We start from the raw sequence: 17,643 nt of genomic DNA, 5'->3' as shown, positions 1-17,643 counted from the left end.
CAACCTTGAATTTGACAGTCTACTCATCTATTGGTTCAAGAGCTAAGCTGATGAAAACATACTTAGCTATAATAGCATTTCATGAGTCAGAACAAGAACATGGTACATTTTTCCATAGTATTACTGACTTTTCTGCTGAATCAATATATTAATCATATGTCCACTTATAAAAAACATAGAAGCCTGCTAGTAATTTTAACAGTTACGACTATTTCATCCATTAATTACCATGTGTTTACTGTGGACAAAGCATTATACCAAAATCCAGCTGGAGAGATATGCATATTATAGGCATGCCACTATTTCTTGAATGAATAAATGAGCAAATTGAACTATCTGTATATGAACCAATTATATAACAATTCAAGATACTACATTGTTAGAAGAAAAATATCCATTGTTGAAGGAGAATGTACCCATTTTATTCCTAAAGTATTACAGCAATGTTTTTAATTTAGGGAGGAAAGATCATGGGACTTTTCATTTAAACCTCTAACAAAGCAAGAGGACAAAAAATGTTCAAAATCCTTGTGAATGTAAAAATTTGCTTAGATTCCATTTACATTGCTATTCCCATATTTATAGGAATATATTTGAATATTTGGATTTGTAAGTATATCACAATCACCCAGTTATCTACTGTTGTATCTAAAAGTGACTTTTTATTTATGCAACACATACCTGAAGTCACTATTAGGAAGAAACAAATATGTGCAAAGTATAAGGATCATAAGGTTTTGGTTGAGTAGTTGTATTGTGATGGATATTTAATAGTTAATATCTTTTTCATTACTATAATGAGTGAATTATTAACTGGATTGGATCTTTCAATTATGAAACTAAGTTTGCTTTTTTGTGGTACCCAGTGAAGATTGCATTATTGCTGTGTTTTCTAATAATTCCTAAAACAATTATTTTATATCATCTCATCAAAAGAAGTATTTAGTCAATTATAAAACAAAAGGATGTGGTTGGTTGTTGACAAATAATTAGCTTTTAGAATTTAATAATCAAAACATTGATCTATAAAACTGTGATTAGTTTAGGCCAACTATTTCATTACTTTTAGGTGAGTAATTTACATATCAGTGTCATTATAATACATGCTTTACCCGCGAAGTGAATTTGTATGGTTTCAGAACTTGAATATCAACTGTGTGTATTTAGAAAACAATAAAAAAATTGGCATGCCAAAAAAAAAGCAAAATTGGCCAGATGGAAAAAGAGATAAGAAAACTCTCTGAGGAGAACAAATCCTTCAGACAAAGAATAGAATTCAGGGAGATTGATGAATTTATCAGAAATCAGGAATCAATACTTCAAAACCAAAAAAATGAAAAATTAGAAGAAAATGTGAAACATCTCATTGAAAAAATTACTGATATGGAAAACAGACTTAGGAAAGATATTTTAAAAATTATTGGAATACCTGAAAGTCATGATCAGGAAAAGAGCCTTGACATCATTTTCAAAGAGTTACTACAGGAAAATTGCCCTGATATTCTACAAGCAGAGGGCAAAATAGAAATGGAGAGAATCCACCGATCCCCCCAAGAAAGAGATCCCAAAAAACCAACCCCCAGGAATATTATAGCCAAGTTCCAGAACTCCCAAGTCGAAGAGAAAATATTACAAGCAGCCAGAAGGACACAGTTCAAATATCATGGAGCTGCAGTCAGGATCACACAGGACTTAGCAGCAACTACACTGGAAGCTCGTAGGGCTAGGGAATACAATATACCGGAAGGCAAAAGAGCTTAGAATGCAGCCAAGAATGAACTACTCAGCAAGGCTGAATGTCCTCTTCCAGGGAAAAAGATGGACTTTTCAATGAACCAGGGGAATTTCAAATGTTCCTTTTGGAATGGCCAGAGCTGAACAGAAGGTTTGATCTTCAGATACAGGACTCAGGTGAAGCATAGAGAGTGGAGGAGAAGGGGAAAATATGAGGGACTTAATGATGATGAACTGCATGTATTCCTGTATAGAAAAATGACACTGATAATACTCATATGAACCTGCTCAGTTAACAGAGCAGGTAGAGGGAGCTTTTATAGTTGAAGCACAGGAGAAAGCTAAATTCGAAGATAAAATATGGTGTAAAAATGGAGTCAATAGAAAAAAAGGGAAATGGAATGGGAGAAAGAAAAAGGAGAGGGGGAATAGTCCAAGATATTTCACATAATAAGATTTTTTTTATTACAACGAGCTACTGCAATGATATGGAAGGGGGAAGGCAAGGGGGAATGAGGGAACCCTTTGCTCTCATCAGAGATGGCTAGGAGAGGAAACAGCAAATATACTCAATGGGGTATAGACATCTGGAGTAAGAAAGAGGGGGGAGCAGGGGGAAGGGGTGGGGATGTGAATAAAGGAGGAGAGGATGGACCATGGGGGGAGAGTGGTCAGATATAACACATTTTCTTTTTTACTTCTTGCAAGGGGCTGGGATTGGAAGGCCTGCCCAGGACCATAGGGCCAGGTGGATTCTGGGCCTAAGGGGTGGTATGGGGGCTCAGGGCTTCTTGGCCCCAGGACCAGGGATCTGTCTGCTGTGCCACTCAGCAACCCTACAGCAGAGTCAGAGTGAAAGGAGAGAGAAAATATAGTACATGGTAGTGGAGAAATAAGAAAGGGAGTTGCGATCAGCAATGGCAAAGTTGGAAAAATATGGAAGTAACTTTTGTGATGGACTTATCATAAAGAATGAGATCCACCTGTGACAGAGTTGTTGGTGTGGGAACAAAGACTGAAGCACATCTTTTGTTATTATTATTTGGGGGGGGTGCAGGGCAAGTGGGGCTGGGTGGCCTGCCTGGGGCCACATAGCAGGGTGATCTTTGGGTGTCTGGGGCCAGATTTGGACCCAGGTGCTCCTGGCTCAAGGGCCAATGCTCTGTCTGCCACCCAGCCACCCCTACTATTATTACTATTTTATTTTATTTTATTTTGGGTCTTTTTTTTTCTTCTTTTTGGTTTTTGCAGGGCAGTGGGGATCGGGTGGCTTGCATGTCACATGGCTGGGTGATTATTGGGTTTACAAGGCTGGATATGGACTCGGGTGCTCGTGGCTCCAGGGCTGGTGCTTCATCCATTGCACCACCTGGCCATACCTACAATTATTACTATTATTTTTTTAATTTTAATTTTTTTTCTCTCCCCTTTACTTTTTTTCACCCAAGCAAGTCTATCTATATTCATGGGGGAGGGGTATTTTGTTTACTTGTAAACAAGAATATTAATGTAAAAAAACATTTGTACAAAATGAGAATAAAAAAATAAATTTAATTAATAAAAAAAAGTAATGCTAGGAGGGTTTTCTTCTTTCTCTTCAGAATAATAAGAAAATCAGGGGTTGATAATTGTAAAACCAAAAAATAAAGAAAAAGGACTTGCTGTTAGATTTCATGAGATTTCAGAAGGTTCTTTCAAAAGCCCAACTAGCTGGGCCAGGCAGTCCTGCATAACTGACAGAAGCTGTTAATGAATAGGAATGAAGATTCCTTGGGGTAATGTCTGAAACCCCTGTATGGCATGGAACACATAGTTATTCAGTCACAGGGTTTAGAGCAGAAGGGGAGGCTAAGAGGTCAGATAGAGTGACCCCTTCATTTATTGACAAGCAGATTGAGGCTCCCTTAAATTGTGACTTAGTCCAGATGATTCTGAGTGGGTCAAGGTGGAGCTGGAAGCAGCATGGACCTCTGATCTCATGGGGCCTAGGGACCTTCTGGCAGATCAGCAGCTGTTCTGTAGCAGAGTTAATGGAGCTCCGAATGAGTCTGGATCTTGCCTGGAATCCTTCTTAGCTTTCTGACCCTGGATAAGTCACTAACCTCTCTCAACTTCACTTTCTTCATTTATCTCAGAGTAAATTCTGAGACCATATATGTAAAATACATTGTATTATTAAGACACTCTGTAAATGTTAGTTATCATTTATAGCAATAGAGAGTTGCCCAGGCTGTCAAAAGAACTAACTTGCCAGGAGCATAGGCAAGTATGTGTAGAAATGGGGGTTCAATCCATGGGTCCTGATCCCCAGTGGGGTTCTCAATCCTCTGTATCAGGGTTGTCAGACACAAGCAGCCATAGGCCCATTGGGGAAATAGTGATCTAAAGCCGGGATACTTTTGAGGAAAGGGGTCAAGGGAGAAAAAGAGAAGGATAAACAGAGAAAATAGAATGGAAGGAAATACAAAATAATTATAACTGTGAAAAAGTTTTTATAACAAATTTCTTTGATAAAGGTCTTATTTCTTAATATATATATATGAGAGAGAGAGAGAGAGAGAGAGAGAGAGAGAGAGAGAGAGAGAACTGAGTCAGATTTATAAGAATACAAGTCATTCCCCAATTGTAAATGGTCAAAGGACATGAAGAGGCAATTTTCAGAAGAAGAAATCAAAACTTTCTAAAGTCATATTTTGCTCTAAGTCACAATTGATTAGAGAAATGCAAATTAAAACAACTCTGTGCCACTTCCTCATACACCCATCTAGTCATCTAATATGACAGAAAGAGATTTTTCAAAGGAAAAAGGAAAAGGATCTACATGTAAAAAAAAATCACTCTTATTGTAGTGACAAAGAATTGGCAATCCAGGGGATGCCTATCAATTGAGGAATGGCTGAAAAAGTTGTGGTATATGATTGTGATAGAATATTGTTGTGTTATAAAAAAAATGACGGGGGTGGCTAGGTGGCATAGTGGATAGAGCACCGGCCCTGGAGTCAGGAGTACCTGGGTTCAAATCTGGTCTCAGACACTTAATAATTACCTAGCTATGTGGCCTTGGGCAAGCCACTTAACCCCATTTGCCTTGCAAAAACCTAAAAAAAAAAAAATGACGAGCATTACTTTTTCAGAAAAATCTGGAAAGATTTCCATGAATTGATGAGAACAGTCTACATAGTAACAGTGATATTGTACAATGATCAACTGTGAATGACTTAGCTTTTCTCAGCAATACAATGATTCACACAATTCCAGAGAAAGAACTGTTTGAATGCAAATTGAAGTATACTTTAAAAAATTTTTATTTTTATTTTTTGGCCCATGTTTTCTTTCACAATATGACTAATATGAAAATGCTTTGCATGACTAAATGACTGTATGACTTATATAAAATTGTTTGCATTTTCAACAAGGGGAGGGAGAGAATCTGGAATTGAAAAATTTTTTAAAATGTTAAAAATAATTTTTAGTGTAATTTGAAAAAAATAAACAAAAAATGCCGATTATTGGCAAGTTGTATTAGCCTTTCTATTCTGAAGGAGGAGAATTCTTGACTTACAGAAACTTGATATACTAAGTAGTTTGGGAGATTTTTTTTTAAAGTTTTGAATCTTTTTCAGTGCAAGTATGGTCATTTCCTAATGAAATGAAATTTCATTAATATTCTGATTTAGACCTTGATACTTCAGGAGCATTATATTGAACTGAAGTTTGCATCCATGAATAAATGGTGCAAACAGGGGAGAGAATATTTTAAAATAACCTATATTATTTTAATTATATTAATTGGTGATTTTTCAAGTTTCCCAAGCCAAGTACCTTATAAAGGTTATCCTCTCTACCAAGGCCTGCTCTGACACCCTCTCATGGTGTGGAGATGACCTGGTTTCTCAGAAGCCATGCCAACAAAGGGCTCACAGCACCCCCCCCCCCCCATAATTGCCTCCACCTGCCATACTATATACAGGAGAAGGGAATACTTATAGATCTGGAATATTTAAATCCAGGTTGTCATTCTTTTTTTCCAGGAAGCAGTTGGAGACACCTTAGAGGAGCTGTGGATATCTTATAATTTTATTGAAAAGCTGAAAGGGATCCATGTTATGAAGCGACTGAAGATCCTCTATATGTCTAATAACCTAGTAAGAGACTGGGGTAAGCAGGTTTCATTCTGCTTTCTTGTTCACAGTAATTAACCCAAGAAGTCAAAAGGATCTGCAGAAGGGACATTGCTTCTTTAATAATGTGCTTCTACCATTCGGCATAAAGAGCAACTGAATGCTAGCAGTTTGCCATTTTTAGTTGTTTAGTTATTCCTACTGTAGTCATAGGCTCAACATCTCTTTATTACTCATGAACAAAATTTTGTTTTGCCTAAAGGCCATGGGAAACTAACTTCAATGGACCTCTTCCTTTGACTCTCCCTAACTAAACTGTCATCCTTTGTCTCTTTTGGGGGCTCTCCTCTCATGCCATCTTTTCTTAGAAAGGTGTCTCTGTTCTTCCATTTAAATGTCGGCTCCTTCACAGACCAAGTCTGTGTGCTCCACAGCCTTAGTGCAGGTCCAGTGTTTGGTGGGGCTGACCCTGGCTTCAGCCACATTTTGTCCACACTGTATTATTTCACTTGACCATCGTGGTGTACATCACAGTCCAGTCAGTGTCAAACCTGGAAGGGGATATAAGGGAGAAACAATGGCAGTCCCTTCTTGACATGGCCAGCACGTGTCAGGTGATTTGTCATTTGAGGCAGGGCAATTGGTTCTTTTGGGTTTGGCCAGAAATGATCTCACCCTTCTTTTAGACTGAAAGAAAGGAGTTTTTCTACTACTATTTACCTTTCAGTGCTCAGAAGACTCATTTTGTGGCACAGCTTTTTGAACTGCCTTTTAAATGCCAACTGTTGCTGAAATGAACAGAAGAGCCCCAAAGATATGACTGCCAATGTGGTCTGTGATATTGAGGATCAGCCATAATGAAACCCCAGCAATTACATTGTTAATATAGCATTTAATTTTGAATTAATTCTTTATAATCTTAGCGGAGTTTGTGAAGCTGGCTGAATTAGCATGCCTAGAAGAGCTGGTGTTTGTGGGCAATCCTCTGGAAGAGAAATGTTCCTCTGAGGGCAACTGGATTGATGAAGCAACCAGACGAGTCCCCAGGCTGAAGAAGCTGGACGGTGAGGGCTTGGTGATGTTTTGGGGCTCAAAGGGTTGATTTACATGTTACAAGGAGAAGAACCAAACAAGGAAAATAGCAAGTCCCCTTGAACCCCAGAGGCTGGTTTAGTTAGGTTTGAATCAGGATGAACTGAGGAGAGGAGCTTTGGGTTGCCCAGGGTTTCTCCAACATGGTTATAGATGATACCTGTATTATCCATAGTCTGAAAGATTCAAGAAAATTAGATTTTTTGAAGAGTGTGGGGCTATTTTTCATAAGGCTACACTTTTCCTCAGGATTTCCATGGCCACCCAAGCAAGTTTTCTTTATTTTTCTGAAATTCTAAAGAGATAACAATGCTTCATGAACAACCAACAAGACAGAGAGTAAGGCAGTATATGATGTTTTATATACAATACTGCCAGGGAAAATTAGTAAAGACATAGGTCAAGCTGGTTGGAGAAGATTTCACCAACAAGAGAAAGGTTTGAATTACACAGTGGGTGGTAGTAATAGGACAAGTATAGGGTTTTAAAGTTAGAGTCCATTTGTACAGTTAAAAGCAGGAATGAGAAAGTTCAAGTCATAGATTTAGATTGAGCTGCAAGGGATCTTAGAGATTTTCTATTTTAATCTCCATTCCAGCACTCTTTTTACTGTACAAATTCCTTTACATTTGGTGGATAGTCTATTCACTAATTTGATTGGATTATAGGGTTTCAAAAGTATGTGATTGGTATCTTTAGATAATAGAAGACTGATGTAAAGGAAAGGAATTTAAACAGTTTTTTGCCAAGTATTTTTTTCTTCATTACCTGTGAGCCCAGTTCAGACATTTAGCCTTAACTTGGGAAGTCATGGATGTTTTTGAGAATCTCATAATTTTTAGCTCAAAAGGAAACTTATGTCACTTATTAGTACTAATATTAAGAATATGTTAAGAATCTTAAGAAGTAATTTTCTCTTTTGTTTTTAGGAATCCCAGTAATTAAAGAGGAAGAAGAAGAAGAAGGCTAATGTCACATTTCTACTTTGTTTTAACTTATGATATTTAAGTAAGAACAATAGATGTTTTGTATAATTGTTTTAAAAAGTATATGGAGGGCAAAAATACTTTTAAAACATTTTACAAATTCCTTGTCGTTATTTTCCCTTTTTTACCCCATCTAAAGAGTGAGTTAACAAAACAGTGGTGACAGCAACTTTACTTATATGGATATAGGCCTCCTATTTTGTAACTAAAGAAATTGCTGATAGCAATATTCACTCTTTAATCGTAATTGCATATTCTCAAACTAATATTTATAAAATAGTCATTTTTTCTAGTTAGAAGCACATTTTACAAATCCCTTCAGTCTAAGTATTTTAATTATTTATAACAAAGGAATAAGTTTTAGTTCTTTGTTCAATTTGTTTGAATACCACTTAGCCTTTTTTTTTTTAAATATGTGTTGCTTCAAGTTAAAAGTTTTAGACCCACATATTTGGATCTTTACCATCTTCCTTCCCATCTAGCTACCTCTTTGTTTTTCATAGTCATAGAAATGCCATCTATTTGATTCAAAAAAGACAACATATAGCATGAAATGATCTTCTGTCACCAGCAAGACTCAGAACCAGCAGATCAAGCTTCATTTGGAACAACTGTGAACAAGAGAGAAAAATTCAAATCCAAGGAAGTCTATTCTATATTGTGCTTTGTTGGGATTTTTAAAAATGAGTGCATGTTAACTGGAATTTAGATAATCTTTACTTGTGGCCACTGAGTTAGATTATGGCCTGGTCAGTCCAGTGACTGCAATTATCTTGAATTTCTGTATTAATCACTGGGGTTGAATTGGTCATGCTCTGTTTGATATCACTTGGGAAGATGTCTGTAATGATCACTCTGTGCTGTCATCCAGTTATTTTGCACATGTAAATCTGGTCATAGGTACATGATGAAGGGCATATTAAAAATTGTAAAGAACTAGATATTTTAGGTTTACCTAGCCCAAACTTATGGCTAGGTTAGAATTGCTCTATATTCACCTAGGTCTTTAGTTGTACCTATTTATTGGAGTCAATGATTGTGGTAGATAAAAAGAATAAGAGATCTTATCAAGAATTGAATCTAGCAACTTCCTGATAAATGAAATTTTCTATTTTTAGGTTCACTCTTGTTTGAAAAACACCAAATCAGATAGCTGATAGGATGGGTTATGTAAGTGCATATAGGAGGTGAACATTTTGATATGGGTATATAGACATATGGCAACATCTTTTAGAGTAATTTCACACAGCATTGCAATATACTTAAATTCTGAAATCATGAAATAATAAAAAGACATAATTTCATTATGTTGTGGTACAAAAAAGTCTACATTCCTTCCCTTTCTGGGAAGGGTGAGTTAGTGCTCTTAAGTGGAATTTTGCAGAGAGAGAGAGAAACCTGATTCACTTCATGCAGAGCCAGAAAGTGTTCTAAATATGCCTAAAGTGAGTTTACCACTGATAAATTCATAAGGAGAAATAAAGGAGAAAAAAGTTAATGATTTAAAGAAGTAGCCCCCTGGCTTCAGAAGTATTGTATTCTTACCAAGACAAAAACATTTGATTTTCTTGAGCATACAAACTTATTAGAAAGATATCACTGCTTTGACAATCAGTTTTGGGTGCAGCATTTAAACTTTTTAGCCATTCTCTTAGTGAGAATTCTATATAATTAATAGGAAACCCAATCTTGAGTATCCAAAGTCTATGGATTTTAAGGGGGGAATCATAATTCAAAGAATTGTACTTTTGTTGTGGTTGGGAATTCATTCTGTTAACTTGGTTGAATTGAAAATCTTTAGGTTGAGTGGGTTATGTTCTTTTCTGCTAAAAATCACTGCTAGAGTGAATAAGTGACTTAGAACCATTTTGCACAGTTGAGTCTGCTTGAAACATGGCTAAGGAGCTGTTTTTGATGCCTGTTTTTCCTATTCTTGGTTTTGACCTTTTTAAATTAGAAGGGACTTTTTTCCTTTCCTTTAGTAACCTTGGAATTACATGTAGTATAGAGAAATAGAAGGTGGTGATTATTGGTGTCTTCACTCAATATTCACATTCATGTCAATTCAACGTTTATTGAGTGCCTTTTGTGATGCCTAGCATGGTGGTTTTAATGGAACTGAATTTTAGCTCTTGGGGAAGGAAATATTAGGGCCCAGAAGTAGTTCAGGATCTTACTTCATCTATTTTGCAGGACACTAAATTTAACTGAGGCATTATGCCTTAAGCATATTGTGTCCAGGAAAGACGTTTGGCCTAGTTTGAATGTGTTGTCTCTGTGCTCCTAGATTATTCATATATATTATATACACACACATACATATATTACATATATTTTATACATGTTTCAAGTGGCTAAATTAATTTTCCTGAATCTATTTTTCCCTCTAATAGTAAATTTGTATAATTGGTCAGATCTTTTAATTGTTCAGAAAAGCTTCAATTTTAGTCATCCAGAGAATTTCATCACTTCTGTGGTATCCAGTATTGAATTAGTTGTGACTCTACTTTTAAATACAACTCTAGTTATCTGATGTCAGTCTTCATATGTTGTTTAAAAAGGTGATGTGTATATGATGGATGGTCAGGAAAGACATACAAACATTACCCTATTTTCCCTTTCTTATTTTTGGTAGTTTTAGTTTTATTTTCTCACCTTTTCCTAGAAGTGTCTCATCCAGCACTGCTAACCATTTTTACTTTGACCCAATTCTTTTTATTGATTTTTGCCTTCTCTCTTTTAGGTAGTAATGCTGTCCTTTGATAGGAAATGTCCACACTTCTCTCTTACTCAGTTTCTAAAATCCAACATTTTGAGTACACTTTAAAAATTAAGTCAATGTTCTTTAAAGAATGATTTAGCCGAATTTTGCTCAAGATTCAAAGTTTTATGCATCAGTAATAAAATTTTTACAGATTATATAAACTTTGGAAATTGTTCATGAGAATTGGATAATGTAGACATTCCTTAGTAACTCACTTTTTAAAAAGTGCTTTACAGTTTACAAAGGATATTTCTTACAACAAACCTCTGGATGGTCTTGGCAATGTTCCTAAGTATGGTTTAAAAATTTTTTCAGTTGCTATTTATGTTAGTGTTAATTCACTTCCTTTGAGATTACAAACCAGAAACTGAGATGTGGGATTTAGTCTTCCTCTTTCAGCCTCTGAAGGAGGATTAAGGGTTGAACAGAGATGGTATCAAGAATGTAGATAGTTGATATTTGCATATGGAGATTTGTTTTGACAGGGAGCTCATTAGCAATGTGAAATAGAATGATATGGAGGAATGAGAAGTGAGGTTTTAAGGGTATAAAAGTCCCTTTCAAAGATTTGTTCTCAGTATTAATTCCTGTGTAAATAGATTTTGGGCTAATTTAGCTTTAGGGTTTACTATAATCGTCCATCTGGAAGGAGTAAATAGAAAAGGGCTGTGTAGAAAGAATTTGATCATTCACTAAAAGACTGAAAAGGCACTGTGACTAGTAGAGAGGGCAAATAGCCTATTGTATAGGGATGAGTTCAGAATAACATTTTATATCAGCATGGTGGACAAAGTGCCAGTCCTGAAATCAGGAAGACCTAGCTTTCTGAGTTCAAATCTGACTTCAGACACTTCATTAGTTGTGTGACTCTGGACAAGTCATTTAACCTGTTTGCCTCAGTTTCCTCTTCTGTAAAATGAACTGCAGAAGGCAAGGACAAACTGCTACATTATATTTGCCAAGAAAACCCCAAATGGGGTCATGATTTGTAAAGGAGCATTGTTCAATTCCTATTACAGTTATTGTTTACTAGTTTCTATTCATTAAGCAAAAACTTATTTTTTTTTCCAAGTTTGTAGAGTGTTGAAGTCTAAAAGCTTCACTCACACAGTTGGTGCTTTTGACACATCTCACTGAATCCCATTTTCGAAATCCAGCTATATTTTCTTATAAATTTGTAATGATAGTTACAATAAAAACCAAGGATAAGAATTGAAATCTTTTCTAACTTTACATGAAGTTCCATCTACAAATTCACTGGTGCCTTTTCATGAACTAGTGACTACAAAAAAATTAAAGCAAACTGAGTCCTACCTTTATCTGACTTGTCATATTACCTAGCACTGTCTGACAGTTGTGACAAAGTGGTAACTGGATTAGAATTTATTTCTGAGGAGGAGGTCAGAGGAAACCAGCCAGCTAAATTTTGTTACAGCAAATTTAAGGAGGGAGGGAAGTTACTATTGGGGGAAAATTTGCACTTTAAAATGATGCACTGGATGTCGATAGGAAGTACTTCCAAAGGATAGATGGGTATTGATCTAGTCTGCACAACAATCTTTGTATTAGAACTCACATAAGCTATATCTAGTGACCCAGTCTAAGCATTTATTTATGTAGCTTCCTAAGAACACCAATTCTAGTAAAGATTTCCTTAGGTATTTGGTGCAATCTTCCATTTCTGCTGCATCTGTGGTGATGAATCTATGTGATGTGACAGACTATATAATCCCAATGTACAATGCTGAAACCATGTAGAATCTTGAACAGCAGCTTTGTGAAGTTATTGTTCCCTCACACATACTATATACATATATTTTATTAATTTAGATGTTGGCTAAACAGAGTCGTGGCAAATAGTGTGGAGGTGGGTGGAAGTTCTTTGCCAGGGTGGAGTGCTTGTCTCTGGGGTGCTGATACCCAGAGGCATTAATTCAATCAAAAGACTGATGGATAGAAGCTGAAGGAAGCAAGCTCATCCCAAGAAGCTCATCCCCTGACTCTGTTGCCTAGGAAGAGTCACTCTAGAATCCTTGACTTCTAGAACTGTCTCTAATTAGAAGGATATTATATGTACTTTGGTTAATAATCTCTTTTATACATAGAAGTTTTGTAGCATGACTTTATGGCTAAAATTATTGTCTCTTAAATTATTTAGACCTATTTGGTTTCTAAATGTTATTTTGTTGAATTTGTTTAAAAATAGTAATAAATGGTGTTATTTTATAAAAAAAAAGTACATGCATTTTTTTTATATAACCACAGGATTAAGAAACCTAGCATATCCAATTTTAGTAATTTACCAATATTTGACCTTTGGAAAACTTTGATCTATCTATAGCTACTCTTGATTTTGCATGGGTGCCCCTCATTTGTTTGGTTGGGTTTTTTTTTTTTTAAGGCAAATGGGGTTTTAAGTGGCTTGCCCAAGGCTAGGTAATTATTAAGTGCCTGAGGCAGGATTTGAACTCAGGTACTCCTGACTTCAGGGCCAGTGCTCTATCCACTGTGCCACCTAGCCTCCCCAATCTCATTTGTTAATGGGATCATGAAAAGGAGGTTCAGCAGTGGTGACTACAAGCTTCCATGGAACAAACGGATAAGGGAACAGTAGGATTTGACCTTTCTGCCCTTTGAGGCAGCATAATGTCATGGAAAATCAGGAAGGACCCTCCCTACTTCCTGAACTCCAAAATGAGATGGTGGCCTACATGTTCTCTCAAATCCATTCCAGTTCCATAAGACAGCCTATGATCAAGCCCAGATGGTCACAAGTCCCACCAAAAAATAACTTTTTACTATGAATTTTTAAAACCTTATTTAATAAAAGGTTTAGAGATATGGAAAGACATTCAAAAGTAAATAAGTTACATGGGTACATTACAATCACATCAGCAAGATTTTCTTTAGTGTATTAATTTTTTTTATAAAAAGCACACAAAAAATAAAATCTTCAGTCTGGTCTATCACAACTGTACAGCAAAAGAGGTAAATAATATATATAATATAATATATATGTACACTATTTTAATATGTAACAGTCTTAAAAAGGTTGCCACAGGCAGCAAACACACAAAAGGCAGTGTCTGATCATTTTTCAAAATAAAAGTAATATACTTATTTATATGCTATTAAAGCATTTATACAATAATTACAGACTGACTGTTCCTGTGCTCTCTCCCCTCCCAAAAGACCTCCAACTTTAAACAAGTAATGGTTGAAACAGCTGCAGATTGTTGTTAGCAATATTAACACAAGATGGGAAGGGAGAATATCTGGTCTTAAATATAGAAATGTGTTCTAGAAAATGCATATTCTCCGTTAACCTGAGGAGTCAAGCTCTCCAGCTGGTAATGCCATCCCAGAAGCATGCCTCAGAGAGAGCAAGGAGACAGCTAAGACTCGAATATGCTCTGTATTCTCCCTCCATTCCACTGCATGGTATGAGAATGAGAAGCGGCTTCAGAGGCAGTAGATTGCAGACAATCCCTTTGGAACGAAGCAGCATATAAAACCCCTGTACCACTGGTTCAACTCCATTGGAGACAGTGGGAGGTATATGGATGTCAGAAGAGGAGGGAATGTATTTTAACCATGGATGGTGATTAAAGGCAGTAAAAAAAAATGGCACTACACTACTCCCCTCATGTATAGTTTCAAGACCAAATTGACTGTCCAGATTAGAGATGGGGAACACCTTTTCTTTCAGAGGACAAAAGTCAGCCCAAGGAAATATCAAAAGGCAGCAGAGCATGTATCCACACTATTACCAAAGGCACGGCTCCAGCTGATCAGCACTGACAGTTAACAAAGGGCCTTCAGGCCATCCTTGTCCAGGTCCTGAGTTTCTTGCCTTTTCTTAGGTAAGTATGGTGATGGTGGCTATTACAATAGACTGTCCAATGATGGGGAGTGGGGAAGAGGCAGAAATCCTTAAAGCTGGAGACACTGATTATCCAACTTCCCAAAGCAATGGACTTTCTGATCAGGCTAAGCGAATAAAAGAAAAAAATGTGACCAAACCTATCACAAATAGAGAACAGCACCATTGAAAGATAAGTTTAACTTTTTTTTATGGATTCTGTTTTGTATGCATTTTATTAACCATGATTGCCTTTAATTCTTTAAAGATACAAATTTTTCGCATTTTACTGTAGATAACTATCTCCCCAAAATCTTCCTTGCCTACCCCTTACCTGGGAAGGTTCCTGCTAGCTGGGGGAGGGAAGAGAATTACTTTATTAGTCAAACAATTCCAAAAGAGTGGGTTCTACCACTTTCTGAGTGAATGAAAGGGTCTCATGTGACTGAAGGGTTCTGTTACAAGAGCTGTGTGTCTAAACAAGGACTGAAACTAAAAGAATTTTTAAATAGAAAAATCCTGGGACACTTAAGTAGCACTTCAGGGCTGAGCTGAGAAGGCACTCATATTGACTTTAACTTCCTTCTGGTTCCTGTACAAGATTTTATACAATCTTAGGACACTGAATTTGCACAATCTTATGGAGAAAAACAGATTGGTGGACAAGGAATTGGGAATCTAGGTCATTCTTAGAAGGCTAGGCAGAAAGATTTGGTTATTCCTCCTGTAGGGGGCTCTGGAGACCCATATTATTGTAAAAATGTTACTGATGAATATCTCATAATGCATAGTTTACAAGCAATCCCCTCTCCCAAATCACTAACCTGATCTGCCTAGTTATTGGGAATGTTACTTCCTTTGGATCTCATTTGCAAACTTTAGGCATGTGATTAGAAACTATTACATCTCTAGAATCAGACAGGCTCTTCTGAATCCCACAGGCTATTTTCAAAACCTTTTCTTGTTCTAAGTTTTCATTCCAGTAATTCCAGTAAACCTGTATCCCACAAGTTTTTTGTGATTGTGGATTTGTTTGTATTTTGCGGGGGGAGGGGATGAGGAGAAATAGACTCCTTCTACTTAAATGAACTCCAAACAGTCCAGAATTGAAGGACTTTCCACCATCCTTGCTCTTAACCTATCTGAAAGTAGAGGAAAGAAAACTGGGCAAGTAGCATTGTTTTCAGTTTCTTTAAAAAATAAAAATCCTTTTCCAAACACTAAAATATTTTCTAATTTGTACTCTCTGTGGCTTTTAGCAGGTTATCTTGTGATGGGTTGGGGAAACCTCAATTGCTCCACTGACAGGGGTCAGTTCTTGCAGTGACTCTGATAGACAAGGTCCTACACCCCAGGTACATGATATTTCCCCTCTGAGAGCAGGTAGATATCTTACTTTTAGATAAATGAATTGGGCCTCTAGAAAGCAAGAGGCCCCTGGCTCCCTGAGAGGATGTGAAAATTTAAATATGAAAAATAAATAATTCCCAAATCACAATCCTTTTATCTAGGTCACTGACCACCATCAGGAAAGGATTCCCAAATCTGAAGAACTCTGGGGGTTTGTGCTTTCCATACATCAGGTCAGTATGGGGTCCCACAAACAGGAAGGCAGTCAAAGCATGAAATCCGAGGGCTGTGTTTTGGCAATTCAAGCAAGTGGGGGGTAGATTGGTTTGAACCTTAGAACTCTAGGGGACTCTCACCAGGTAAGAAGTTTAATAACAAGGAGATCCTAAAGGACTTTTAGCTAGTCACACTGTAAGAACCCTCTTTCACAGTAGCTCGGGACCAAAGGCATCTGTTTAAGGAGGTGAGAAATAAGGATGAGTCCAATTTAGCAAAAAATTTGACCACCTTCCCCTTCACAAGCAACCTTCTCACCTGTTCTTTCCTCTCTGGAGAACAGTGTTCTCACTAGCTCCCTTTCCCCAGGAAGGTCTAGTGCCATAGAAAGGTGCTACTAATTTTGGTTTGGGTCTCCAAAGAGTTTGAAAAGTTCATTGCAGCTGAGCAGAGTTGCTGTCTAAGAGGATATTGAAAAAGGTAGAGGGGAAAAAAATCCCCATTCTTCCTTCCACTTTTTTTCCCTATCTGCTAGGTGTATCCTGCAGCCTCCCTTCAGGGGGAGAAGGGATAACTAGAGAAGCTTTGGTTTGGCCATCAGTGTGCTTGCCTGCTCCTTATGTTCCTGGGTTGGGGACTCCACCAGGTGGCAGGTTCAAGGAGAAGACCAAATGCTCCCCCCGCCCCCACCTGAGCCAGGTAAGAGAGACACTGCGCACATCCTGCTGGTGGGATGGTTCATTTCTAGTGGTGCTTGGTAGGCCATGTCCAGGAGGATAGGGTGAAATCTTGCAAACTTGAGCTAAACTCTCCATCCCCTAAAGTATCTTCCAGGTGATTCAGGGGAGGAATGGAAGGCCAAGAAAAGGGGAATTGTGCAGCAAGAGTTTGGTGTCCAAAAAGCAACAAGAAATAGCAGCAGCAACCAGTAGCCAGATGGCTCGGGGCAGGTGGGGAGGTCTCTAGAAGCTGAAGGAGTCCAACCATTCTGAAAAAGCACAGGGACAAGGTCTGACAAACTCAATATAAGGGGAACTGGGTCCTGCCCCAGGTAACACTGTTCGCAGGGCCTTCATAAATTAAATAAAAGCTTGTCTTTTGTTCAACTTTTTCAAGTCTTTCTGATTCCCTCCCAACTCGTGTCTGGGAGCCAGGCTGCTACAGCCACAAGGCAGGTGAGGGTGCAGAGAGGGACAGCGCCCAGCACAGGGAGAGTGGGGGAGAACCAGCCTCAGTGCTTTCCCAGCTGAATCTACCGCCTCTGCTACTGCATCTCGCCATCTTCATCTGAGCTCCTGCTGCTGCTGCTGCTGCCGCCACCGCCGCCGCCACCGCCACCACCACCACCACCATTGCTGCTGTTCTCCCGTCGGGCCTGGAGGCGGGTGGCGGCAGCTGCTGCTGCAGCTGCTGCAGCTGCAGCTTCCTTTTCCTTCTGCTTTAGCGCCGCTGCCTTCTTCTCTTGCTCTGCATGGCTCTTCATGTGGGCACTTCGGCTCTTTACTTTGAAGAATACCC

The 17,643-nt window shown here is 37.8% G+C and overlaps 2 protein-coding genes across 9 annotated transcripts in view; one reads left to right on the top strand and one right to left on the bottom strand.

Annotated features, from left to right (window-relative positions):
* Positions 1–12,946, top strand: part of DNAL1 (dynein axonemal light chain 1) — a 34,627-nt gene extending 21,681 nt beyond the window's left edge. For 2 of the 3 annotated variants that reach the window (XM_074235761.1, XM_074235759.1), the window contains exons 6-8: positions 5,766–5,892; positions 6,779–6,919; positions 7,877–12,946. In XM_074235761.1, coding sequence (XP_074091862.1) covers positions 5,766–5,892; positions 6,779–6,919; positions 7,877–7,917 — 309 coding nt within the window. In that variant the 3' untranslated portion in view covers positions 7,918–12,946. The remainder of the gene's footprint in view (positions 1–5,765; positions 5,893–6,778; positions 6,920–7,876) is intronic. The other variant, XM_074235760.1, reaches the window with a different exon arrangement.
* Positions 12,947–12,959: 13 nt separating this feature from the next.
* MIDEAS (mitotic deacetylase associated SANT domain protein) overlaps positions 12,960–17,643 on the bottom strand; it is a 137,598-nt gene continuing 132,914 nt past the window's right edge. For all 6 annotated transcript variants that reach the window (XM_074235756.1, XM_074235752.1, XM_074235754.1 and 3 more), the window contains one exon: positions 12,960–17,642. In XM_074235756.1, coding sequence (XP_074091857.1) covers positions 17,390–17,642 — 253 coding nt within the window. In that variant the 3' untranslated portion in view covers positions 12,960–17,389. The remainder of the gene's footprint in view (position 17,643) is intronic.

The sequence above is a fragment of the Macrotis lagotis genome, chromosome 4 (assembly GCF_037893015.1).
Source record: "Macrotis lagotis isolate mMagLag1 chromosome 4, bilby.v1.9.chrom.fasta, whole genome shotgun sequence".
Lineage (NCBI taxonomy): Eukaryota > Metazoa > Chordata > Mammalia > Peramelemorphia > Peramelidae > Macrotis > Macrotis lagotis.
Note: the sequence above shows the minus strand (reverse complement) of the source record. Positions and strands in the feature narration are given on the sequence as shown.